Here is a 27280-nt window from a genome sequence, read left to right on the forward strand (position 1 = left end):
GCTGAATCACTTGGGTTTATCTGCCTAAGTGTCTCCAGTTACTCTGACAGTTGGCAGACTTATTAACCAAGACTTGCCTTTTTAAGGATGAGTCTGATTCTTGAAGCCCAGAACATCCTACACTAAGCTGTCCTGCCTGCCATGGGAGCTATAATGTGAAAGGGGCAATGCCATGATCAGAATATATGTGACAGGTCCTTTGCATGATTTAAAACGGAAGATGAAACTGGAAAACCATGCATGCAGGTGACTGGAAACACAGCAGAAAACCAAAATAAACTCCTACCAGTGTTTGAAATCCCTGAACTCCACAGTCTGTCAATGAATGAATTTCCAAGACAGCTGAAGTTGCAAGGAAGGAAATTCTGAATCCAGGGGAGCTAAGGAGATGCTTGCTCTAGGCTCAAAGGAATGCACCCCAAATGAAAACTTTACATAGGATTTGCTCATGACCCTAAAATGTCAATCATCAGCCTCCTCTCTCTCCTAAGCTGCAAATGTGCATATTCAACAGTACAGTTGACATCTCCACTTACCTCACATCCTTTTTTATTTTTCTCCCAGTCTCCTCCATATCAGTAAATGACAGCCCCATCCAGTCAGTTGCTTAGTCATCCTGTTACCTCTCTGTTCTACCCCACACATCTGGCCCCTTAGTCAGCCCCACTGACACTCCCTTCAACATGTATCAGCAATCTGTGTGCTCTTCTCCATTTCTACTGCTGCCACCTTCAGGGCCACCATTATGTCCTACTCAGGAGGCAATCACCTCTCTGCTTCCACTCTGGCACCCTATAGTCCACTTCCAAAGTGACAGTCAAAGTGACCTTGTAAAACATAAATCAGGTCATGCTGCTCTTTTGCTGAAAACTCTCCATAAGAATAAAGCTCAAAGTCTTTACCTGGTACTGCAAGACCTCCTGACTTCACCCCTTTCTACTTCTCTGCCATATCTCTTACTACCTCTTACCTCATTTCCATCCTTTACATATGACTGTTCCCATGTGAGAAACAGTCTTGCCCATATTTCTGCACAGTCAGCTCCTTCTCTTCATAAGGTCTCAGCTCAACGTAGCACTTGAAAACATTCCTTGCACTTGCAAACATTGCCTACCTAGATTTTCTACAGAACACAGAACACTCTTTGAAAGCACGCTGTTTATTTCTCTGTTCACTTGTCTATTGTTTTGCTCCCCACTTCAGTAAGAGCTCTCTGATTGCATGGATTCATTTTTTGTTCATTTTTGTATATCTTGAACCAGGAACAATGTGGGAACATAGATGGTGTTTAATGAAAATGAATTAATAAACATCTAAGGTACCTGTAGCCCTAACCAGAATTACCAGAAATGAATGACCTACCTATTACTTAGAGCAATTAAATTGATTGGTATGGAGAAGCGTTGTTGGCATGGGAACATCACATACGCAGGTGCCCCGCTTTTAACCTTCTAGGTTAAAAGGCTAGGCTAGATGTAGTTCTCTTGAATTATTGCATTTTTTCAGGTTCCCAAGAGAAATATCTACATATTATTGTTTTGTTGTTATAAAGTTAAAACCATAGTTTGTTTCTGCTCATGCTTTTTTTGCCTAAGATGCAAATAGCTATAGAATATCATCTATTTTTTCCATAGGTCATGAAATACCATGAGAAATTCAGTAAATTATTCAAGGTCTTTTGTATTGTTTAAGTCACAATTACTATCTCTTTTTTAAGAAAACTACTTTGAACTATGAGAAAAAATATCAAATGTCTATTTAAAAATTACATAACTTTAATTCAACAAAAAATGTGCTGAGTGTCTATTATGTGCTGGAATTTTTCTAAATTTATTAACACCAGATGCTGTTATTATTCCAATTTTGAATCAGGATAGTAAGTTTCAGTGATGCTGTTACTTGTTCAAGGTTACAGGTTAAGGAGCACCAGTATGTGAAATCTCCAAGCAAATGTTCTTTCAACTCATTCCTTCAGCTTGCTTTTGTACTACATAAAATCTTGATCCTAATATCTGCTCACTTCTGGGTTAGCGCTATGCAGGGAATAATATGTAGACTTGGAAGCAGGAGAGACATAGCTTCCAGTTGCCCCTCTTTTTGTTCCTCCAGATGTTCTGTGATCTTTATCAATTTCTTTTACCTCTTTGGGGGAGTAAAAAATGAGAATCTCCTTTAAAGGAGCAAGGACAGTAGAGCTCTGAGGGGGTGTGGTGTCGTGAAGGACCCTCGCTAATTTTCCTATGTTCCCACTTTTGTTCAGAACATCAGGTTTAACTAAAGAGCCTAACTACTGAGTTCCAGGCTTGTATCTGGCTCTACCTGGTACTCTCTCGATTTGAGGTGCAGCAAACATCTCAACATTTATAAGGCCCACAATGGAACACTGGATCACCTCCACAACCCCAAGACACCCACTAATGGCTGTCTCTCTCAGGCTGTTCCAAGCCATTATGTGGCAACACCAACACCTGGTGGCCCTTGTCAACAATGTCCATACTGTCTTTATCTTCCTCTTGCTCACTCCTCCACCCCATCTCCAGTCGATCAGTAGGCCCTTTAGAAGACATGGTGAACATGTTCATGTCTCTTTCTTTAGTGTCACTATTTTTGTCTAAGTCACCCTCATCTTTCACCTGAACCATGTTACAGCCTCTTCTCCCTTCTATTCCTGTTATCCTAGAATCCAGATTCTATAAAGTAGCAATATCACACCACTTCTCTTGCTTAAAACCCCCAGAGGCTCACCACTGCACAATACCGCACTTGGCTCACAAAGCCTTGTGTGATTGGTCCAGGTCTGTCTCTGGGTCCCACACATCCCTGATGAGTCCAAGGATGGAATTCATGGGATTTGTGATTTTTGAACTGGGGAAAAAGGAAATCACACCTTTCTTTTCACAACCTGTAACTGAAATTGAGCATTTCATTGAATTATGCAGAAACTCCTGGTATCTTAGTAGTACCTGTGACTTTGTCATTGAGAGAAATCACAGATATTTCACATCACATTACAACTGTTGCAGATATCTTGGCATACTGCTACTTCACGCAGTTGTTAAATCTTTCACCAAATGTGTTAAAAAAGCACTTATGTTTTATACAACAACTCTGTCTTTTAAATATTTTGATAGCTGTATTTTAAGGTAATTGGTTTTCTCTGCATTCCTATGTCTTTTATCTGATGCAACTAAGAACATGATTCTGAGAGGGAATCAAAAGGTCAACAGTATGCGGAGGGCCCACGAAAGAGTTTAAGCATTGTGAATCTAGCTCCTTTGACCTCTCATCCAATGCTCCCTACAGGCTTTATTTTTGTTTCAGTTTCCTGACTCCAAGACTTTGCAATGACTGTTCCTTCCTACCTGGAACTCTTCATTCCATGACTGTTTCCTTCTCATTGGCCACACCTCTGTTCACATGTCACTTCTTCAGAAGAGGCTCTCAGAAGTCACCCCATCTTTTCTCATCCCCATCATTCTTCACAATTGTTTGCTTTCTCTTTTATAACTTTTGCCATCATTAGAAAGAGCCGATTTATTTACTTATGATTCTGTATATTCTCCCTAGCAGTTAAGCTTGATTAGTATGCATCTTTCTTCTGGCCTATCTACAGTTATATCCACATTTCCTAAAATATTTCATTTGTACTTGATAAATAATGGCTAAAGAAATAGATAAATACTTCCAAACAAGAGTCACTTTGACAGGTGGGGATACTAACCACTATACTAACAAGGTGCTCAGAAGTCACTTTGAGTAAATATGAGTTTAACTAGAGTAGATACATACTTAGATAATATTGCTCAAACTAACTCTTCTGATCAAATACAGTAAAGTAATTTTTGCCACTGACACAGGCTTAGCAGTTGTTCTGGCATTCACAGTTATGATTTGCCTGAAGAATACATCATATTCAAGAACACTCTGGAGATTTGTGACTCTCTCTGAAGGACTTAGACCAATAAGTCAATTAATGGCTATAAAGTCCCATAAATACACGATTTGTGTCTAGGACATTGTAATTTAGTTCTGGCATTATTTAAACATGCTACACATATACTCACACTAAGAGTTCAAATTTTCTAAAGATAAGATTAGCAGCATAGCAGGATTATATGGTTAAACAATTTTATAGATTAATTTGCAACTTCGGATATAAACAAAATGGGAAACATTTCTCTAATTATTTTAGATCGTAATTATGTAGTGGTGACCACAGTAAAGTGGAGACTGCTGATTCGAAATATAAGAAGATGCTCCAGAATTATAACCTATGTGACAAGGTAAAGCCAGAAACATAAGAAGACATAAACAACCAAAAAAAGGGTGAAGAACAGAAATTTTCTGAAGAAATGGATAAATAAAATGCATGGTGTCAAAGATAGAAATCAGATTATTTATTCCAATTGATGATGGATATAAACAGCATCTCCCAGTCCCCTGAGCCCGCTTCAGTTTGGTTCTCAAGGAGATCCTGGCCCTCCAGTCTGTAAAGTTGCTGGTGTCTAATGCAACCGATCTACTGTTGGAGACCAAGAATTTAGATAATTACTCCCAGGAGGATAGGATCACAGGGCGTAGGGTACCAGAAGAGAGTGCCAAGTAAAGATTCCCAGTGGGAACATCGGACAAAAGATGAGAATATGATGAACAGCATGCATAGAGAAAATAAATCCCTATTTTGATAAGTGGGGATGTTTAAAGGAATAGAGATGGAGAAGTCAAATTCAAAATCAGGTCTTCAAAGTGGAACCACATTAAAAAATCTGTATTCCTCAGATGTAGTGAGACTGTAAGAAAACTATCCAAGAATATCGTGGAAAGCATCCAGTGAAAAGTAAATAGATGATAAAAGAGATATTCTCACCAGGGACCCCTACTTCCACAGTAAGCAAGAATGGGAACACTTTGAGAAAGGGGAATATTTCCTGCTAGATGGAAGTACTAAGAGAACAGAGGGATTTTTAGATTTCATGTCCAATGTATTGCTGCCAAAAAAAGACTCGATATATTTAGGAGGCTCTGGCATACCTTGCTGACATTAGCTATATCTCAGCAACAAATGGATCTGGAATCTCTCAAAACTCCACTTGAGGTAATGGCTTAACTTCACGAGCTGCAGTGTTCAGTGGTTCTTCTTTACTTTGATTCAAAACATTCCATTCTCAAATTTTAAATTTTTTAAAAAGATTTTTATTTATACAAGAACTGGGGTACAGACCAGATGTGCAGGAGGGTGAGAGGACTCACCAGAGACAGAGCGGAGAATAGAACAGGTAGACTGACCAAAACACACTGCTGAGGGGAGCAGCGGGCGAGACAGGAGAGGTCTGCCAAGCCAGGTGGGCATCTCCGCGGCCGCTCCGGATAGCACCCACACTGCAGATGCTGCAGACAGCTTCACACTGCTGTGCTCAACCCCTGCTCCACAAGGGAGGCCCCATTTTCAAATTTTAAAGGGAGCCCAGCAGCATTCAAGTAATGTAGATGATATGATGCACTCCATGCTTACATAGTCTAAGCTGTTTGAGATTTTCAAGATTTCAGATATGTCCTTTAGCTTCCTCACATTTAGACTAAAGTGCCTCTCCTCTTCATGTTCAGGCCAACCCAGCCATCTGTTTTTACTTCTTCCCTGGACTTTTTGGATACTGGTCATTAAGTACAGGGCCCAGATTATCAGGTAAAAATATGCCATGATATTATATGAGTAGTTGGCAATATTTTCCATTTTTCTGGCATTACTTCTCATGATTATATTCAGTGTTTGTCAACTATTTTGCTATAAATATAGTGGGTATGTTTAAGGGAAGACATTCTGAAGTGGAAGGGACAATAGCTCAAATCACATGAGTCATGACATCAGCAACTGGCATTTACAGAAGGGCAAACAGGAGACCAGTTGCATGAACACAGTTCCTGTCTGTGGGAAAGCTCTCCACCTGTTGGGACACACATGCATCTTTAGCCTGAGTAATCCTAAGATATGTGCCTCCCCTGCCCTCCCTCTCCCTCTCCAATGTGTCCCTTTTGTAAAACTAAGCCAACCATGGAAGAACCCAAGTTAATAACTAGCCAAGTCCTGTATATGTGCATCATTGAATCACTGGCTCTCCTTTTAAGACTAGCAAACCATATCCACTACTGTGCATACACAGAATTATAATATGGCCATATCTCAGAAGACGGTATTTTTACATTGACATGTTAAGAAGTTCCCCTTACTATTCATGTTTAAAACATTTTAAGGGTGCAGCAGATACCTCTGGAAAATCTACCTTTTCCTTCACAACTTATGCAACTATCTTTCTAGATAAGGGGACCCTGACCTAGAGTGTGAGTCTTCAGAAGACTGGTGATCCCTTGGAACTGTATTTGAACACATGATGTCTGTGCATTTCAGGCGAAAGAATTCAAACTGTAAGCAGATTCTCAAACATATCTAAGGGTAAAAGGCACTGTTCTAGAGCATTTCCCTTAATTGTCATAAGTCCAACTTTCTGAACTTTGATGAACTTAAAAATACAGGCAGAATTTGATTGCATTTTAAGGTTCATCATTTCTCCTTAGACCCTGGTTAAGAAAAAAACAAAATCAGCCAATGTCACAAAATATGGGGTAAAAAAGTACATAGTTTTAGGTCAGCAAAATCATGAAAGGAACCATATTAAATTAATGGACTTAAAGGAAGAAAAGGGCTCCTAATGGGCAAAAATTCAGACAATATAAAAAAAATAAATATACAAGTGATTTTTATACAATGAAAAAGCAAACAATGAACAGGGTTTTATCAAATTAACTGTGATAGGGAAAAGGATGAAAGGAAAAAACAAACAAACCAAAAAACCCAAAACGAAAAAACACTGTCATCTCTGTGCCAGTTTCCTCATTTCTAAACTGTAGAATATTATAGTGCCTAGATAAGCAGCACAGGGTAAGAACTCAGTAAAGGATATCTAGTAGGAGTAGGAGCAGCAGTAGTATATTACAGCAAACAGGATGCTGAGAAGAAATAAAAAATAAATAAAATTATAGTAAGGGAGATTAATATATATTTTCTATAAGGTGTGAGACTAGGCCCTGCAAACTTTATGCTGAGAGCCACCAAGGATGACATACTATAGACTTTCATTATAGGAAATGTCCAGAATAGGCAAACCCATAGAAGTACAAACTAGTTTAGTAGTTGCCTAGGTCAGTAGATGGGAGGACTAGAGGAAAAGTGATGTTTCATTTTAGGAAGATAACAATATTTTAAAATTAATTGTGGTAATGGCTATACAACTCTGTGAATATATACTAAACATCACTGAATTGTACACTTTAAATGGGTGATTTGTGTGGTATGTGAATTATATCTCAATAGAGCTTTTCTAAAAAATGTGACACTGGAAAAATGTTGTGGTTAAAAAAATGTGAGGTATCCTATAGATTTCCCTGAAGAATCCTGTATCTTGCATGCATTCTTATTTGTAGATATTTCCTTTTGGCTAGCCACCTTTTCATCTACTAAAGTTATTTTTTTCAAATATATATCTGACAGGTATCTCATGCAAACAGCTGAAAATGTGCATAGTATGATGAATGAATGACTTCTGGGTTTCAACATTAAAGTCATAGATTTTAAGCAGATGAACCACTGTTTAGGAAAACACTACAGCCATTTTATTACTTCCATCTCTCATGCCTTCCGTGTCCCCCATTATCCACTAACTTTAATGCAAAGAGCTTGCCTTTGGAAGGAGGTGAATTGTTTGGAAGGGGGATTGCATTGTTTTCTAAGATGGTGAATATTCTCCCTTCTTCTACCAATTTCTGCTTTACTGATTCTTCCCAGATATGCCCTTAAATGCCTATAAATTCTATTTTACAACGTTTCTGCTGCTCCTACTTGCCAGAATTTCATATATACAATATTAGCCATTTTCCCTCAGAGCCCTAAAAGATTTTGAACCTCACAATTTATCCCAACTTTCTATTTCTAATAGCATCATTGGAGGTAATGTGGTGATAAAATAATGAATAGAAAATACTTCATTTTATTCTTTTAATCTGTCCTCAGTCTTCACAAACACATCTTTACATGTTTTCATAAACAGCACACCTAAGAACGAAACCTATTTTTCAGTGTTCTAACCTAAAAGCTTCAATGTTTCCCCCTCTCTCCTTTCATGATATATAAGCACAAACATAACTTTCCTCTCAAATATCCATCACAGTCTAAATCTGTCCCTCTAACTCTGTGATAATGGATGGCAAGGCAACAGTTTTATCCTAAACAATCTCACAGGATCCCTGTCCAAGAATGAGGGAAGGCAGTGATGAGGTGTGCACAGAAACATACAATCAGTGAAAAACAGAGGAGGAAAACTAAAACCATAGGACCTGATGGGGTCTTTCTTATCTTTCCCCAAATGTGCGGCACCTTTCAAAAAAGTGAAGGAAACACTTGAAACAATTATTCAAGAGAAAAACCAGTGTTTTTGCAAAACAAGTTTCACCAATCTGAATTATCTAGATGACAGTCTTTAAAAAAAATTTACCGGGCCTCCCCAGCAGTTCAGCGGGTTGAGCATAGCACTGTGAGGCTGTCCCCAGTCTCCACGTTGCTGGTTCGATTCCCAGCCAGCCAGGGAGATTCCCACATGGCACAGCAGACCTCTCCTGTCTCGCCCTCTGCTCCCCTCAGCAGTGTGTTTTGGTCCTTCTGCCTGTTATGCTCCCTGCTGTCTCTGGTAGATTCTCTCATCCTCTGGCGCCTCTGGCCTGTACCCCAGTGCTTGTATAAATAAATAAACCTTAAAAAAAATCATAAAAAATTTTACCTCGTAAGTGTGTATAACCTTGTTAGGGTGATTAACCTTCACAACAGTTTGTGAAAAAAGGGGAAAGGACTCTTTACAATTTTGAGTTCACCCTTAACAATTGTGAGTTCACCAGACTTTCTAGTACCCACCCTCTCTAGGAGAAATCTAAGAAGAAATTGGTGACATAGTAACTCAGTAAAATGAAGACTCAAATGCTGACAATGAGTAAATACAGAGAAGAAAAAAAAGGTGTGTGAAGTCCCCTGGAAACTAATGACTTTTCTGTCTTCTACTAGGGTGGTGTACTTAAGAACTGTGTTTCCCAACTAGACTAGAGCATAAAGTGGCACAGAGAAGATACGCTATTCTACTATCTCAGCACTTAGTCTGGCACAGCTTGGGTTTTGTTTTTTTTTCTTTGATAGACTTTATTTTTGAAGCATTTTTAGGTTCATAGCAAAAGAAAAAGGTAGAGATTTATCATGTACCTCCTGTCCCCGGCATGCATAGCTTTCCCCATTATCAATATTTCCTGGGCACATTTGTTACCTACAATGTAGGTTGATGAACCTACATTGGCATCATCATCACGCAAAGTCCACAGTTTATACTGTGGTTCACACTTGGTGTTTTATAGGTCTGGGCAAATGTAAAATGACATGTATCTACCATGTCCCTGAGCACTGGCAATCCCTCCCTCCCTCCTGGCTAATGACTCTGGATTTAATAGATAAAGTCAATGTTAAGAGAAAACCAGGATTTTAATCATTTCCCCTACCCCCCATTTTCCCTTTCTGAAGTACATCTAGTCCCTCAGAAAAGCTAGCTATTGTTAAAAAACTCATCCATTCTGTGTGTGCTAGCGTATGCTCATGTCAGGGAAAGACTGAAGGTATTTTCAAGTGAGGAAGTAGGCAGCCACGTATGGTGGAAAAAGCACGTACTATGGAACGGAGAGATCTGAATTTTTCTGCCTTCTTCTATCTACTAGCCTTTGGCTCAAAGTTCCTAAGATCTCTGAAAGGTGATTTAATATCTTGGAGTCTTATCTTCCTTCTTTATAGAATGGGGCAGTATCTGTTACAGAGATATCGGAGACAATGCAATGAGATAGTTATATAAAGTGTATAGGATGTATTATTTCCCTTTGCCTGGGAAATAGGTAAATAATTTAAGAAGAAAACATCTTTGGGGTGTGAACATCTTCACAATAGAAACAGATGGACTCAAAATGAAACTCAGTAATGCTACTGGATTGAAGCGTCACATCAAGATGTGTGCCTGTTCTGGAAAATGAAGCTCTCAGCACAAATGGGCATAGCAGGTATTATTCAGTGAGTAACTGAGTGCTGAGCTCCCACTACCAAGCTAAAGATACTTCTTCACTTAGCTCATCCAAATACAATTATCCATTAGGCAGCATTTAACCATAATTATGTTCACAATATTTCACAGCACTCTTTGTTTAGAAATGTGTATTCTTTCCTTGGAGTTAAAAGTGTCAATTGTTGACACTTAGAACTCAAGAGGCAAGAGAAGTGCTGGCAGAAGCCCTCAGCGGGTAGCTTTATGCACATTCTGTAACTATGCATTTCAAATCGCACCATGGATTCTGCAATTTGGGTTCTCCCTTCAGTTGAGCCCAGGGCCTTGTACCTGCACAGGGCAGCGTCTGTGAGCTAAGGTGCCTTGTATTCCAGCAGGACATGGAGATGATTACCAATTGTAGCCATTCAGTGACATTTCACTGCTCCTTTGTCAGACTGGTGTTTACAAAGCTTTCCTGCCAGCTGCCCGGGGCACATTCACCTCCGCTGCTACCACCCCACACTCCCATATAATAACTTCTAATTGTTTGCCTTTCAAAGGAATAGACCCCTTGGTGGCCAAAACTAGCTGTATGCTATCTTCTTACATTTGGAGTTAGCTCCAAGGGCCTGGGGTCTTTCATGGTTATGTCTCCTTTTGTTTACTTCCCCTTGTTCTTGGCCAGATGTGGTTCAGGAAAACCTGGCTAAATTTTCTCCTAAATTTTTGTGAACATTTGAGGATGAATTAATGAAGACTACATGCATTCCCCCCCTAAGAGGCTGTTCTTTCTAGAGGTATGTAGTTTACAAAATGTTCACATTTGTTAATTCTAGGTGGGAGATAAACACCTTCTCTGTATTTTCTTTTTAACACAGAATAATTAAAACAAGAAAGTGTGTGAAGGAACTTTTGGTGTCGTTAAGTATCTGTGACTCTGTTCCTGACATTCTCAGAAGGGAGTGGTAGGGGGCTGCTAGGTGGACTGAAAAAAGGTACTCTTGAGAGGATGGATTCTAATTTGCATTTCAACCCAAGTTCACTGGAAGTATCAGTACAATGTAAAATAATAGAATCTGGTCATGTAATTCTTTTTACATGGATTTATCATATACTGGATATTCCCTCCAAATTAATCCTTTACTAGCAGTGGATGGGCTAAAAACAGGGCACCAAACTGCTAGCTCACTTCCATCTGGCATGGCCATGTGAACACTCGGTTGGCTTGCTTTTTTAATGAAGTGATTTTTAATGAAGCAAGCTGTGAATTTAATAGATACCTTAAAACAGCTTCTTTGTAACTGAGCTTTAAGTAACAAAGCAACTGTCAAATTAGCTACCAAAAAAACCAAGAGAAAAATCCAAAAACTGCAGGATCTAGGATTGCTGGACTCTGGTCATCAGACATGCTATCTTAACTGTTAGCACTAAGAATGGAGCCACACATCCATGGAGAACCTGGGGGGGCTGCTCAGTGACCCTGACAGAAGTCAGAAGTGCTTGGCCAGCACAGAGGCATACTGCAAGAGCGAAGTATTTGAATCATTGTATTCTTATCACTGTCTATGCTAGCATACTGTCTCTCAGTGGCTCATTTACCTTGTGATTTTGAACCAGCCATTTCAGTTCACTTATAATGTGGGGACAATTGGACAGAGACCATTAGGCTCAGTCTATACTACCTTGAAAGAAAGATGTTGATAGAAAGAAATGCAATGATATTAGAGAACTCTTTTAATAGTGGGAGAAGTCACTCAATTCTGGAATCTCAAATGTAAATGGCTGGCGGGTAATGCAAGTGAATGAAGAGACTTGGGAGAGAGTACGCCGGAAAGCAAGGCCTGGGGAAACTGGAAGCTGTATGTCCCACCTAAAGGCATTCAAATTCTGGAAATAAAAAAAGCACTACACAGCAGTGCCAGATTGCATCCAAGGTCACTAGATTGTGAGTTCTGCTATATTTTACTGATGTAGAAAGTAATGCAGAAAGAGGGGAAATAACTTGTTCAAGTTGTCACTGCAGGTCATGGGTGGCCAGGTCACCCAGGAACCCAAGGTTCCCAATGGCCAGTGCAGGGTGGGTGTTATAAGACTGAACCACAGTGGCCTTAAGGCCTGATTGGAAAGTCGCTGGCAAAGATTTCAGTCAGTGGGAGGGCCTTCGTTCTTTTATCCACAAAATATGTGTGAAGCAATGCACTCCAATTTCTTATATTTGCATTTCTTCTGTCTTTCATGCTGCAAGTCCTTACTCTGTCTTAGGAGGCCTTAGCTTTGCCTGGAGGGGGTGGGAAAGTTGCCTCAGGGAGCTGGAGTTGGAAAAGGGGACCTAATAAAGCAGAGGGGCAGAGCAGGAAGAACTTGTGTTCCTTGCCCTTGAGCTCAGGTGGAAGGGCAACCTCCCAGCGGATTCAACCAACTCCCTCCCACACTGCACCTTGCAGATGCTGGAATGAGGCCTTCTAGTCCATTCTGTCTCTCCAGAACACAAGCTGGAGCAGGCAAGAAAGGCCTGAATGCTGTCCCAGAAGACCTTCTGACTTTTTCCTCACTAAGGGATCTTGACCAAACATAACCACCATAAAACTGTGTCTACCAAATCTACCAAATGGGTTATATGATCTTTTCCCCTCCCCCCAAGGCTATAGGGAAGGGTTTGTTTGCACAGCACTTGGATTTCTAAAAGCTTGACAAATGCTGGCTGGGTATGAACCTTTTCCCACTCCAACCACACTTCTTTAATTCCCAACAACATTTCTTGCCAAGCCCTGAAGCACACTCACACCTTTTTACCTGATGGTACCAGTCACCTGCCATTCTTTGAAACTTGACAGAGGACTGATGACTGTGTAGGAGTCAGGATTTGTCACAATCATTGTATTTGCTGTGTGGCCCAAAGTAGTGTCGCTAATTTGTATTGTCAGCCTCATCCGTGTCTAGGATCGTAAGGGCAAAGGGTCAGTTTTTTGATTTACAACTATAACCCCAAAATACAACATATGGCTTGCAAATGGGGAAGAAGAGGTTCTGCATTCACCCATTTATTTATTGAGCAGATGTTTCTTGATTGCCTGTCACATGTGGTGATTCTGGACTAGCCACCTTTCTAGCTGGGTAGCTCACGAGTTGGAATGAAGAGGGGAGCTTGTCCACGTTCCTTTGCGGAATGGAGTAGGTGGTCCTCATGCCTCCAAAGATCCTCCACTGAGTCTATATCCCTAAGGCGTCATTCCCTAATTACCACAATGTTACAAGAGCTGTTGATGAAAATGAATATTTTGAAGCCAAAAGCTTACCATTTTACTTAAATGAATATATTAAACATCAAAACAAAACCCACTATGGTCAGAGTTGATCAGTGTCCCTACCTAATTGATATATCCATCTTAGGATTTAAGTCAAGTCTTAAATCTGTCAAATAGCAAGTGCCAAAGTACAAAGTAGTTTCTCCACAGCAATTCAATTCTGCTCCCTGAGGTACAGCTGGAATCGCACTGAATCCAGGGCACACTTTAAAACCATTTTCCTCCAGTGACTTAAAAAAAATTACAAATAAAAAGTTTGAAAAAAGCCCTAATCCTCACTTCCCTAGCTTTACATCCCATTATTCTGGGTAACTGATATGTGTGAAAACACTCTCAGTTTCAATTTAGTTAAACCTCTGACTCACAGGGAACAGCTTTTAAATTGTTCATAAAATTCTTATCAATCAGCTGGGCCTGTGTAAAGGAAATAAGAATCCAGAAACCTAATCACTTCTGTGAAAAAATCATCATGTCTCCTTGATCAGAGGAAGATCAGATCCCAGGATTTCCCTCCCCCAGATTTCAACCCTTTCTGGCTGTTCTGTTTTAGTCATGGTATTGTTGAGCTGATCTATTACTTCCTGAGTTTCCCAGGCAAGGTGGGTGTTACTGATACATATCTTAGGAAAGCCTAGTTCAGATACTCCCATCACTAGAAACTGATATTGCAAGCACGCTATTTGCACATTGATGGGCTTCCTTGGCAAACTGCTCAATCAGATATGCAATCATGGCAATAGGTTGGAGTCAAGGCACACATTTTGGGGAACAAATCATGGTATTTTTATTGTTTCCTTTGTTATAAAAGAATGGTATCAAAGTTCAACTTACAGAGAGAAATGAGGAAAACTAAAAATGAGCACAAAGGAGACCATAAAACCACCCAGACTGGTCATTCGGTGAATCCCTTTATGTGTCGTGGATGTCTATTTACTGCATTCTACCAGGTCATTATTTTGGGGGCTAATTCACCTGACAAATTGCCACTGGGTATACATTTTCCATAATCAACAACAAAAAAATGTAGCCTTCATAAGGAGCAGTGCTAGCTGTAGAGCTATAAAAGGATGTGTTCTATCTGCTTTTCCTTTCTGCCATGTATAATTTAAATCCTTTCAAGTTTTGCATGATTGGACACAGACCTTATAAGATTTATATGAGCTGGACTATGAGGAAATTCACAAAGATATGAATACACTAGATGATCACAATGTTGCTCTCTTGGGTTGAAACTAGCTCTTGTTATACTGGCTTAGAAATACTGACAAAAGAAAATATTTAGGGTATAAAATTGGCAATGAACTTACCAAAAGAAGCTAAAAGATTAGTGTGGTCAGACAGATAGATAGGTAAGTAGTTACGTGTAGTCATGCACACTTTCGTGTACACACACACAAAACTTATTAAGGCATAAATTGCATATCACACAATGTAATAATTTTAAGTGTAGAATCTAGTTGTACATAAGCACTCAAGTCTTACAGAAACCAAAGATATCATGGAGTTTCTCTACCTTATCCTTCATACTGCAGTTCAGAGAAAATGATCCACAGCAACCGGTGATAAAGTTTTACTTGCAGGTGGAAATAAAAAGAGGGCATTGATTTGACCATTATGAGTAGAAACTTGCCCTTTTGCAGGGAAGATAAGTAAAGACTTAGCAAAGGTGGAATAGTAAATGTATAGACATGAGTTCGAGTTCCTGACCTGTTAAAAAAGAACATCCAACTGCTGGCAGCAGACAGTGCAGGAATGGAAGTGATGAGAGAAGTGTCTTCAAAATGGTGGTGTTTTATAATTGTCTGTTTTTGCTTTGTTGTGTTTTGTACTGTTATTATTTTTTTACACTGTCTTATTTGGTTCCCCTCTGTTCTTGCTATAAGTGAAGCCATGCAATATTTTTCTTTTTCCTTCTGGCTTATTTCACTGAGCATAATACTGCAGGGGAGGAGAAGGGAGAGGGATCAGAGGGAGGGAGGGAGGAGCACAGGGGACTGAGGTGATGGTGCACGGGTGCATTGGTAAAGGAAACTCTATGGGGACTACACCTGAGGGGGTGGGGGGAAGCAAACATTGTTTAAAAATAAACAATGATGTAAAAAATTTAAAAATTAATTAAAAAAACAAAAAAAACCCCACAAAAATGGTGGTGTTAAGGAGGAAGCAAAGTTATATTGAATGAAGGATAGAGAGAATTTACTGTAGAGTGAGAGTCTGAGGTATTAAAGCAATTTCAACCAATGTTAATGCCTGGATGCTGACAAATAAAATTTATAAATGACTTTTCAACTGCTTCCTCTGGAAACAGGGGCTGTTATTATCACATCGATTTTGAAATTACATGTTATAGAATTTCTTGCTTTAATGAGAAGGCAGATCCAACTGGTAAATAAAAGTGATTAAAACAATTAAAAGACTTAAAATGAGAAATAAAGTAACAATACTTCTAACACTTAACCCAGTAGGCATGTTTTGCTGACTTACCAAAGAGATTCATGTTTACCTGAGGTAAAAATATTGAAATGCAATGCTTTCGATGAATAAAACTTCCCTTTGGTAAGAGGGGAATAATCAATTAGTAATGTCATCTGTTTAAAAATCTGCCTGCACCTGGTTCTTATTTGTCCTTCAGCTGAGAAACCAAAGACAACTTCTTTTTATTGCTTGTGGTCAAACAGCAAGTTCACTACGCCATGGGATGATCAAACGAGCGCCCCCCCACCCGCCCCCGCCTTCCAGCTTGCAAAGTTTTTGCCTTTCACTCTCAACTTGTTCAATCATCATTAACTCTGAAAAATGTCACATTCCATTTGTTCAATGAAAATTTCACCACTGGTGACCGTTTGGGGGAAGTTTTTGTAGGCGAGGCCCTAAATCTTGCAGAGCACCTCACACATTCTCAAGGTCATTTGCCTTGTTTCCTCATTTAATGACAGTTTCCTAAAATTCGAGTGTCTGTCTGTAGCTGACATAGGAAACTGTGAATGAACCTCTGTGAGATGGAAAGGACTCACTGGGTGTGTTATTAGAGAAAAAGTAATGTGTTCCCCACATGTACATGTGCACACACCCTCACCCCTTGGATATAAGTTTGCACATATTCACTGGGATTTTTACCATGCAAAAGTAAACGTTGTTTTTTACTGGGGAGATACTAGCCAAGAATGCTGGCTGTAGGCCATTTAAAAGCAGGGTTTCCTTACTCTGGGAAGCCAACTTCCCAGGAGAAGCTGCATCATCAATTTGTACCAAAGTTTCTGGAAAGGAGAAATAGACTTCTTTTTAAATTTTACCATTGGCTTCAGAAATCTTCATCTCTTTTATTATTTAATTCTATTTCCCTCTTTGCAGAGAAATTCTGAAATAAAAATCCTAATGAATGTGGCATAGGGTCAAGCCTCTGATGGGCACTCTACAAATATGAATTTCTGAAAGTCAATGTCAAGCAGCAAGATAGCTAAATTATGAGGTCACTTAATCCAGAGTATTAAAAAAAGCACAGAGTCTATCAGAGCAAGTCAAATAAGTTGTGTGCCATTTGGCCATCAAGTCATAGCTAAGATAGGCCTTAGTTACAGGTCCTGATAAAAATTTCAAGGTCAAAACCATGTGAAATGTATATAAGCACTCTGCACAGCCTTAGTGCCTCAGTGCTAACACATTTCCAAGGAGGGAAATGATGTCTTGCATCATTTCCAAGAAGGGCTTCTCAATTTTTAACTCTTTTTAATGCCAAAATTTCACTAGATCAACTGCTGAAATAAGGGATTATCAGCAGATTTGGGTTATAGGCACAATGTCTTTCTTGTACCTTCCAACTGGTTCACAATATGTTAGAATGTTTACTTTGCTAATATCCAATTTTTAATGGGCTAATAGGAGCTAGGCAAAAGAGAGGGCAAAAATAATCTGACAATTTCCCCCCAGTTTTCTCAGCTACTAAAAGACCAGACCCTAGGCCTAAAGAAGAATCATGTGGTTCGCAAAACATGAAAGAGAATGTCCTGCTACTTTAATGGAAATAACTTACCCAAGATCAAAGAGCTACTGAAACTCAGAAAGTCTGCGTCTATAGCCACTAAACCACATAACTATCTCAGAATACATAACCCAACTACCCATTTCTCTGTTGCATCAATGGAAGCAGATGGTATGCAAAAAAGAAAGACGCTTAACCTGATCTTCAGTTTTGACGGGGTGAAAAATGAAGATCAAGACTCTAAACTTTCTTTTCTCTGCACATTGATTTCTTCTACTCTTTTGTCTCTGTCTCATGGAAGTCATCTTTTTACTGTTGACTCCTGAGTAAGCTAGTGGACTCTCTCTCTCTCTCTCTCTCTCTCTCTCTCTCTCTCTCCCCGCCCCCTCCTCACACACACACTGAATGCAGTGAAGCTGCACAGGCATTGTGATCTGGGCATAAAAGCAGACATCATTTGCTCATTAGAGCTAAGTTTTCAGGATGTGCCCCAATTACTGACCTCCACTAAAGGCCTGGGTTTGCGCTCCACTGCAAACCTGAAGTGGCAGAGTTCACAGTAGCTGGTGTTTGAGGATGACAGCCAGTGCTCGAGGCAGCTTCGATGAATTGTCCCCAAGGTCCCCGTACATTCACACGGAGAAAGCAAGTCCTCTTGGCTGCTACCCTCATGGCAAATCCTGCACATTGGCCGGTCATTGAAGGGGCTGCAAGAGAAAGAGGGGCACCTGCTGGTCACTGGGCTGGAAACCACCCCCACACGGATGATTGTCTGGCTCTGTGTCCTTTGGACCATCCCCTGTGGCAGCTGCTCAGAGTAAACACCCTATGTCTACACTTGCACTCAGCCATGGGGTCAGTGATGGGGTCCTTAGGCATCTACATTTGCCAACACACAGCAATGTGGGGTGGATAATATCAAAGCAGCCAGGTATGGTCCAGAGCCAAAAGTGAGTAAAACCAAGCAACATGTTATTTGTCTTGAACAGAGACGTATTTCAGACAAACTACCAATCCAGAAATAAAAACAATCCCTCACCATTAAGAACTGAAATTGTTCTGAAATGATACCAGTTGCATCTTCTAGACAAACTGTGTCATTTGAACCAGATCTGGATTCTGCTTTATATCCAGAGGTTCTTTTTATTTCTCCTTTCAATAGGAAGGGGAAATGTGAGGGGGAAATATAACTGGCAGCCAACTCTGAGGTAGTCACACAAAACTGAATTCTCAATCAGACCACAAAGTTGGGTGGCAGAAAGGTCCTCTGAGCTTTCCTAGGATGCTCTCCAGCACACCAAGGACACTAAGGTGAAGGCTATTAATGAGTATGCCCTAGCGAGGTGACCTCAGTCTAGAGCTCTGCTTCTAGTTTGGAAAAATCACCCCTGCAGTTTCTGAGGTGCATACTGCAGTGGTTGATGAGGGGGGCTCTGGAGCCCAGCAGCCTGGGCTCCAACTCCAGTCTTGCTGCTTACCAGCTGGCTAACTTTGGTCAAGTTATGTCATCACTCTATATCTTAGTTTCCTGATCTCAGAAATAGGCATGATGCCTTTCTCATGTGGTGCCTGTGAGGATGAGAAAAGGTGGTTCATATTAGAAGCTAAGAATAGGAACCAGCAGCTAGTAAGTGTCTGGTTATGGTAGTTGTTTTCATTTGTGAAAAGACTCAGGTCACAGGGAATAAAACAACATGGCCCTTGTGTCCAGTAGAAGATGGCACCATTTCTGAGTGGATACTGTGTTCTGTGAGAGGACCTTCCTCTTCATTGACACATTGTCCCAGCTGTTCTCCAGTGAACTCAGATTTACAACTGTCACTGTTGTACGTTGAACCCCAGGGCCAGACTCTTTCCACATCTCCCAAAGATGACAGTGACCCAGCCCATTCCTTTCATTGACACCAGCTTTGGTCCAAAAGGAAACAGCCATGGAAACAGCACTACTTCCCAAAGGTTTTCTAGGCATGTCCTGGGAATGAGTAAGGGCTTAAAGAGGATTAGAACAGGAAAGGATTTCCTTCCCACACATGCTCAGGGAAGGAAAAAAAAGTTGGAAGAGTTGATTTTTTTCCTCTTATTATTCTTGGCCTCCTTAATTCATGAGACATAAGCATGTAAAACTCTGAAACCTAGTTTACATTACTGTGTGGACGGAGAAAACATAGTAATGCTACACACACAAACACACACGGGAGCACAGATTCAGGTATTTTAGCTTTGCGGCTTGTTCTTCCTAATCAAACAAGGTGTGTGGTGGCTGAAGGGTGATGGGTATGCATGCACTTCTCAGTTCCAGAGGAGCAATGACTTGCAGGCCTCACCATATTTTGAGTCCTAACCATTGGTGAGAAGCTCTTAGATAGGTGGAAAAAATATATATGAATGTTTTCTCTTTCCTTTGTGATGGCTGCACAGGATGAAAACGGAAGGGACATGGACCATGTTTACAACATGAGTCCATGTATGATGGCCACTACGTTCAGGATGAGGGGCAACAGAAAATGTTTCCACCAGCAGTTCTCCCACAGGTAATGTCTAGAGATCTGTCCCTGCACTGGAGCAGGAGTCTGGATTGCTCAGACTGAGGTATGAGTGAATGACTCAAAGTTTCAAGGCCAGAGTTTCAGCACTGATATCAGTGCAGTGTTGATATACTTTTATATCTATAGGTCAAAATCCCATTTATCCATTCTGAAAGAAGACTGGAGGAGCCAAGGCACACCTATTGGCTGGACAGCCTATAACTTTCTATGTGCCACTGGGCAGCAACCGCACAAGAGGAGACCCCCAGCAATAAAGTGCTGGCTTGGTTAAGGCGGCTCTGGGCTGCTCAGAACCTTTCAGCTTTGCTTTGTTTCATGACTCAGGAAAGACAAGTTTTAGGGCTTTTAGCAATTACACTTCATATGGTTGAATATGTGTGAAGGATCATGGGTAGGGACTCACAGGTTCAAATGTGAGGAGTCAAAAGAAGAGGCCCTCAAATGGGGTTGTGCCAGAGAAGAGACTCGCTTAGAAAGTAGCCCTGAACAGGGTTCCTTCCCATTAAACATTCACACCAGGAATGGCACTTGAAAAGTTTTGCCCAGAAAATCCAATTACTTTGGCTCAGTCACCTGAAATCAGGTCTCTCATTCTATTTAACAAAGTGCTACCTTTGTTAGCACCATGGAGACAACAAGAGTGTAATTACCGTAGCAATGTCAAAATAACAAATGTAAAGTAAGTGGACGCTGCTTCTTGTGGAATCCTTCCCTGCCTGGCTCTCTGCAAGTGTGGCTTTAAGAGGAAAACTTGACAACGTGAGTTGTAGCTTTGTACCCCATTGCTAGAGAAACAGTGATGACAGAACCTGGTGTAGTCCTTCTTTTTTCTCAAGACTTCTTCTCACCTGACACAAAGACTTCAGCACTAATTACATTCCCTTAGCATTTTCCATCTGACAAAGAGTTCCTCCGATCAATTATGGATTCATTTATTTAAACTGTGGTACTACCTCTGGGTGGCAAGAGTCCGTACTACTGTTGACAGCAGCTGCCCGTCCTTGGCTGAAACTTGCATGACATACTGTGGCTGCCCATTCACTAGGCTACCACAATCCTCCACGGTCTTCACCACAGGCGCAGCTGAGCTGGTGCAGTCTGGCAGCACTTCGGGCAGGTGACTGCAGCGGCTGGTTGTCATGGTAACAGACAGCAATTACTCTGCTAATGGCTTCCACATTCTACAGGATTTCCATCTAAGAGAGATCAGAAAACAGTTTACTTGCACTGGACGGTTAACAGAAAATGAAGAATTATAGGCCACCAATATTATCATGTCATTATTTAATATAAATAATGGGTAGCTTAGACGTGGCACACAATCTTGGTATCATTTAATGTGCATGCATGTGTGTGTATGCACATGCACACAGACATGTGTACACATGCACACATACACACAGAGCCAACAAGAAACAGTGGATGTGGTTCTCAACAGCACGGAGAACATGTTGATGTATATAAACATTGGGAGCTGAAGTAAAATCTGAAGGCAAGATAAGCAGCTCTGCTCTGGGCCACAGAAGAAGTAAGATTTTGTTGATATTCTAAAAGTTTCTAGAATCATTATTAAACCATTCCCAACCATTTTTTTCTTAAAGCAATTTTTTCTTTGTGCAGTTTCACTTAGAGATACTAGATTAAAAAGAGAGAGAAAGAAAGAAAGGAATTTGATCAGGCAGCCCCTTCTAGAACAATATTTGGTCAAAAAATGAATCATTCAACTTGTATACCACTTTTATAGCTTTTGTTATCTCTCTGTCCCCCTAATCACCTGAAATTAAAATTCCTAAATAATAAAAAAACTATTTTAGTGTTAAAGTTACCGATGAAATGATGAGTTTGCAGAGACTTATATTTTTTCTAATGGACATAACAATAAATATATTAAAAAATATTTGATTTTTTTTTGTTTGTTTGTGTACTACCTAGAGGAGTTTGTTTACTACCAGGAACACTGTATCATAATAGGAGAACGCACAGGCAAACAGAGAACTGATGAATGAGACCTCTACCATCTATTAAAAATAACTCCTGGTGGTGCAGGGGTTAAAGTCTCAGTGCCATCAAGCTATTGCCAGCCACTGCAACAAGCATTTGATCCCCATCTAGGGAGCTGACCCACATGGTGCAGCAGACCTCTCCTGTCTGGCCCACTGCTCCCCTCAGTAGTGTATTTCAGTAGATCTGCCTGTTCTGCTCCCCACTCTGTCTCTAATGAATCCTCTCACCCCCCACACCTCTGGCCTACACCCCAGTCTTCTATGTATAAGTAAATAAAAATAAATCTTTAAAAAAAAAATCCATTCTTAATAAGGGCCTTACCTCCCTGAGACATAATCTACCATATGCACTACAAGGAATTCTGTTCCTAATCCGTGTGGCCCAGGCTCAGATTGTGACTTCAAACTCAAACCATTCAGAGCCAGTAAAGTGAGGAATCCAACTGCATCCAATAATAGGTCTGTATGTGGCACGTAAGAAATAGAGGCTTTACAGAAACTTGCAGGAGGGATTATTTATGTCTAGAGGTGAGATGATACAGTTTCATGGTCCTTATAGGCTGTTTCCACCCAGTCTGAGCTCAGTAGTAGGCAGCAGGATTGGTGGCAGTCTGAGTTCACATCAATAACCAGGCTGGGTGGTCAAGACCCTAAGTCTAAATAAATCCTTCCCAAGCCCGAGAGGATTTTTGGAATTCCTCACGAGGTTATTTTCTCCCAGATATGTGTCTCTACTTGTTACATTTTACTTGACTCCTACAGGTCTGGAAAACAGGATCTCCCCAACTTCCGCAATGCCACCAACTGGATGTTGTCAGGATGAGGAAGCAGTGTTTCCAGATGAACTTGAGCTGACACGGTCCCTCCCCACAAGCACATGTCAAGCAGGCCTGCCTGCCGTGGCAAATGGATGTGAATGGAGGCCCTTCTTTGCACCGAGGTGTCTGGCTGGCTGCACTCCAGGGGCTCTCTTTCCTGTCCTCCTTGGCTGCTCAAGTCCTATCAGGATCTGGGGTTTCGCCTCTCTCGGGAGTGCTTTGGAAACTGGCAGTGGGGAGAGAACTGCAGATAACAGTCCTGGTCTGAGACCTGACATAAGTGCAGAGGTAGGAAAGCCCCCTCTATGGCCCAGTCACAAAGCTGGTGATAGCAGCTATGGAGCATTCAGGAATGCAGTTAACTAACAGAGTTTTGCTTTTTATATAAGATTTGTTGAATTATTTTTATTTTACAATCTAGAGCAAGAATACTTGTCATAAAAAGTGCAGAAAAACACAGAGAAACCAATAAACCTTACTCATAGTGTCACCACTGTAAACTTTTGGTGAATGTCTCTTTATTTTTGGGTAGGGTTGAGAGGATGAGGTTGAATTCTAGTTAGGATTGGGTAATTTTTTTTTTTTTTTAAAGCCGAGCTATGGTAAATCTCAAGCCACAGAGCAAAAGGATGTTCAAAGACTGTCTTCTAAAATTGTCTAGTCCCCCCTCCCCTGGCCTGCCTTTATAAAAACCTCATTGACATGATTTCAAATTCTCATAATGCCTCACAGTCACAAAGTGTAACTTCCTGGCACAGCTCTCTTGCTTCACAAGGCAGCCATAGATTAAGAGCTAGGAGTGTCTTGGCAGGAAAGGCAGACACAGTGACCTTCTTGCAGCATGGAATCATTATGTCTGGGTGCACTCTGAGAGTCTATTTTCGGGTTATGCATAACTCCAACTCAGAAGGCCAAATGCTCCCTCCCTATACTTGATGGAACTGAAAGGAGGCAGGAAAGGGTACACAGAGTATAAAGATGAAAGCAGCGGTGTCAATGGTTAGGCTGCCCTTAGCAAAAGGACTGTCTACTCAGGCACATAATGTCCCCGAATTCATAAACTTGTAATCTAGATTAAGTCCTCTTCAAAGGAAGTAATTCTAAGTGTATAACCTAAATATGCAGTAAAATGTCCCTCAGGCAATTCTAGAAGTAGAGTTTCCTTTAACCCTATTTTATACCTGTATCATTGCAAATTTCATTTGCAAATTATATTCTTCATCTTACTTTTTTCTTCCTCAAAGGCAAAAAGGGATATTATTGGCCATCTGAAAAGTTAATTCCATTCACAATGGGTGTGAGCAGAGAGCTGAGCATAAAGGAACAAAGGGTACCTTTACTCTGCTTTTCCTATAAACAGGTACTGGCTTTTTCTCTTGAGCTATCTCTACACAACTCTGCACCCAACTTAGGATCTGATTGACTCATTGTAGCACTCATTGCAGACACACCAGCATACCTACTGACCGGCACAAGAGAACAACCTTGAGATACAATGCTACCATCTCCATGATGCGTTCTAATACTCCCCAAAGACTAAGTCTTGAATTGAAAATGGGATGGAAGCGATTACATGGAGCACAGGCATCTCTGAACATGGTGGGGAGGGCTGAATTGATTCCAGCCCCGGAAGGGCGGATCTCATCATTCACTCAGGTGGAGGAGGAGAGAAGGGAACACATTTCCCCAGTCTCAGAGAGAGGAAGCCAAGGGGTGTAGATGGAGTCATGGGGCAGGAGTGGGCCTCCAGGCTGCATGCACCAATTGGCATGCACACGTTGCTGCTGGGACAGTGACAAATGGCCACAGCATTTCCCTGTCTTGTTCAGAGCCGCCTGGGAAAACAGCAGGCTGTTGCCGGGGATGCTAGGAAGAGCTGAACTGCCGGTTTGCAGCCTGGCCGTGGTCTCCCACTGGTTTTTCTGCAAAATTTCAAGCACCATTCAAATGCTTTCTTATCAGTGTCACTGTTTTGTGGGAAAGTAGCTTCCTAGTCCCCCCAAGAATTCTGCTTTCTAGGATTTCTCCAGACTAAAATACAGTGCGGGGAGGGGAAGATGTCTGTGTAAACTAGAAACTTCACAGTGTACCAGTAGGATAGGTTCTTCGTTGGTTAGGCTTGTCTTTCTCAGGCTGAGAATAAAACATGATTTGACACTGGTCAAATTCAGCTGTACACAGAGGAGAGAGTGGGGAAAGGTGGCTAAGAGGGAGATGGTAAAAAAGGAGGAAGTGGCTAAATAAATGAAGGTCTGATTAGACAATTGTTAAGATAAAAAGACCAGTTGTTAAACTGTGACCTCCTTAAAGGCAGAGAGCAGGTTTTACAAAAGCAAGCATCCTACCAGGCTGCAGCTATTTGTTGTCTGAACAGGCACCATTGGTAAGTGATTGCCATGGGAACATGGCTGGCATTAGGAGGATGCTTCTAGAGGATGGGAGGCGGGGTAGGGAATGGAAGAAAGATTTGGTCACCTCTGCAGCCTTCTTGCCTTGCCAGTGCCTTGAACCTCCAAGAACACCACAAAGCTATGGGGGAAGGCTCTGTTCTCAGAGACAGGACATCCAAGCCTACACTTTGGCTCGCCATTCACCAGGGTAAATCACTTAGCCTCTCAGACGTAGTTGAGATTTCCTACATATCTGAAATTAGGGCACGAATGTTTCCTGAATCACCTCGTGAGTCCTACAATAAGATAATGCATGTGAACGTCCTTTGTCAGTTGGAAAGAGCCATGCACAGAGAAGGTCACATTTTATTACTGTTAACCTTAATTCTTGCTCTTTTTCTGAGCTGGGCTGCATCTTGTTTCCGTCTTTGCAAACTGTCTTCCCCTATGGTAATCATGCTGCACTCTTTGGCTCACACTTGAACCATGATATGGTACCATTTGACCTCTCTGGGCTCCCTAGCCTTGTTTCCTTCAGAGTCCCAAACACAGGTTTCATTTGTCCATAAAAATGTTGAATAAAGATATAGGATGAAAAGTTGCTATTATGCTTGAGACACTCGGGTCTATTTGTTACAGCAGTTACCACTACCTTAGCTCATATAGCATGAAATAAACAGAACAGAAAACATAACCCAAGTCACTCCCAAGTTCTCTCAGAACTGTTATTTCAGTGCCAAGTCAACTTCAATCTCTTAGATCTAGGATGAGAAGGCTCTTTGGAGTGGACTCTTTTATGCTGGCTTCTCTGTTTGGGTATAAAAGTTACTCAAAGGTTTATTTAAAAATGAAAGCAAGAGCATAAGATTACTGTGCTGGTTAGCACTGACTTGGTTATGTGGGCATCTGGGGCCCACGTTTGGAAGGGCAGTCTGGAGTACAACTTTAGATTCAGCCTTGATGCCTATTCCAGAGATATTAAGAGGGAGGCTCCTCAGGTGGCAGTATGTCCTGAGATGGTCCTATGTCACCTTCATAACCAAAATTATTCAACAAAAAAACTGAAAAAAAAAATTCATTTACTCACTCTTTCATCCATCAAACTAATACCTTTTGACAATTTACTATGTAGTCCTAGGAAGTTTCTGGTGGTACAGGGTGTAGCTATTCCAAGTCCTGCTTTAAATTGCAAGGAAGGGGCCTCCCTGGTGGCCCCTTAGAATTCAAATCCAAAAATCTAACTCAGAGGGGAAAGTTCCTGGACAGGTCATTAATGCTATTTTTTCCCATTTCAATCACCTTTATCTCCCATTCACCGGTCTCATTAGGAAAGGCTTTGCTCCCTGAGTATGTCTGGGAGATCCTTTTTGAAGGGATTCTTTTGAAGCAGATTTTGCTCAATTAAAACCAAGATCAGGCTTTTAGATCCTGCATCAGTGTTAGTGAGAATGAGGAGTAAGGAGAGAATGAGGAGTGAGTGTGCAAGGAGGAACCCCACTTTTGCAAAACACTATGAAGCTATCCACAGCCTCTGCAGCACAAGTTCAATTCCTGGCCGGCCAAGGAGCTACCCACATGGTGCGGCAGACCTCTCTTGTCTCGCCCGCCACTCCCCTCAGCAGTGTATTTCAGTCAGTCTGCCTGTTCTGTTCCCTGCTGTCTCTGGTGAATCCTCTCACCCTCCCCACATATCCGGCCTGTGTTCCAGCTCTTGTATGCATAAATAAATACATCTTTAAAAAAATAAATTGCAAGGAAAAGTACAGTCTACCAAACTGTTCCTCAAGGTCTCTCCAGACTGAAGAGTCAGAAGATATGACCATTCATGCCCTTGGTAATTCAGGGGAAAACACCTCAAGCCCTAAATTTGGGGCAATGGACCTAATAAGTAGGGACAAGTGTCTCTCTGCTCCCTCATAGCTGTGCATCACTAACACTGATGCAGGATCTGGAAGACTGATCTTGTTTTTTTTTTTTTTTTTAAAGATTTATTTATTTATACAAGCACTGGGTACAGTCAGACGCACGGGAAGGTGAGAGAATTCACCAGAGCCAGAGCCGGGAACAGAACAGGCAGACTGATGAAATACACTGCTGAGGGGAGCAGCGGGCACAGCAGGAGAG

The 27280-nt window shown here is 41.1% G+C and overlaps 1 protein-coding gene across 2 annotated transcripts in view; it reads right to left on the reverse strand.

Annotated features, from left to right (window-relative positions):
• Window positions 1-21086, reverse strand: part of MARCHF3 (membrane associated ring-CH-type finger 3) — a gene marked incomplete at both ends in the record, with an annotated part of 33963 nt that extends 12877 nt beyond the window's left edge. For both annotated transcript variants that reach the window (XM_084251894.1, XM_084251893.1), the window contains 2 exons: window positions 17902-18106; window positions 20899-21086. In XM_084251894.1, the coding sequence (XP_084108020.1) occupies window positions 17902-18106; window positions 20899-21086 (393 nt within the window). The remainder of the gene's footprint in view (window positions 1-17901; window positions 18107-20898) is intronic.
• Between the last annotated feature and the right edge of the window lie 6194 nt (window positions 21087-27280).

Source organism: Talpa europaea (assembly GCF_964194135.1).
Source record: "Talpa europaea genome assembly, chromosome: 13".
Lineage (NCBI taxonomy): Eukaryota > Metazoa > Chordata > Mammalia > Eulipotyphla > Talpidae > Talpa > Talpa europaea.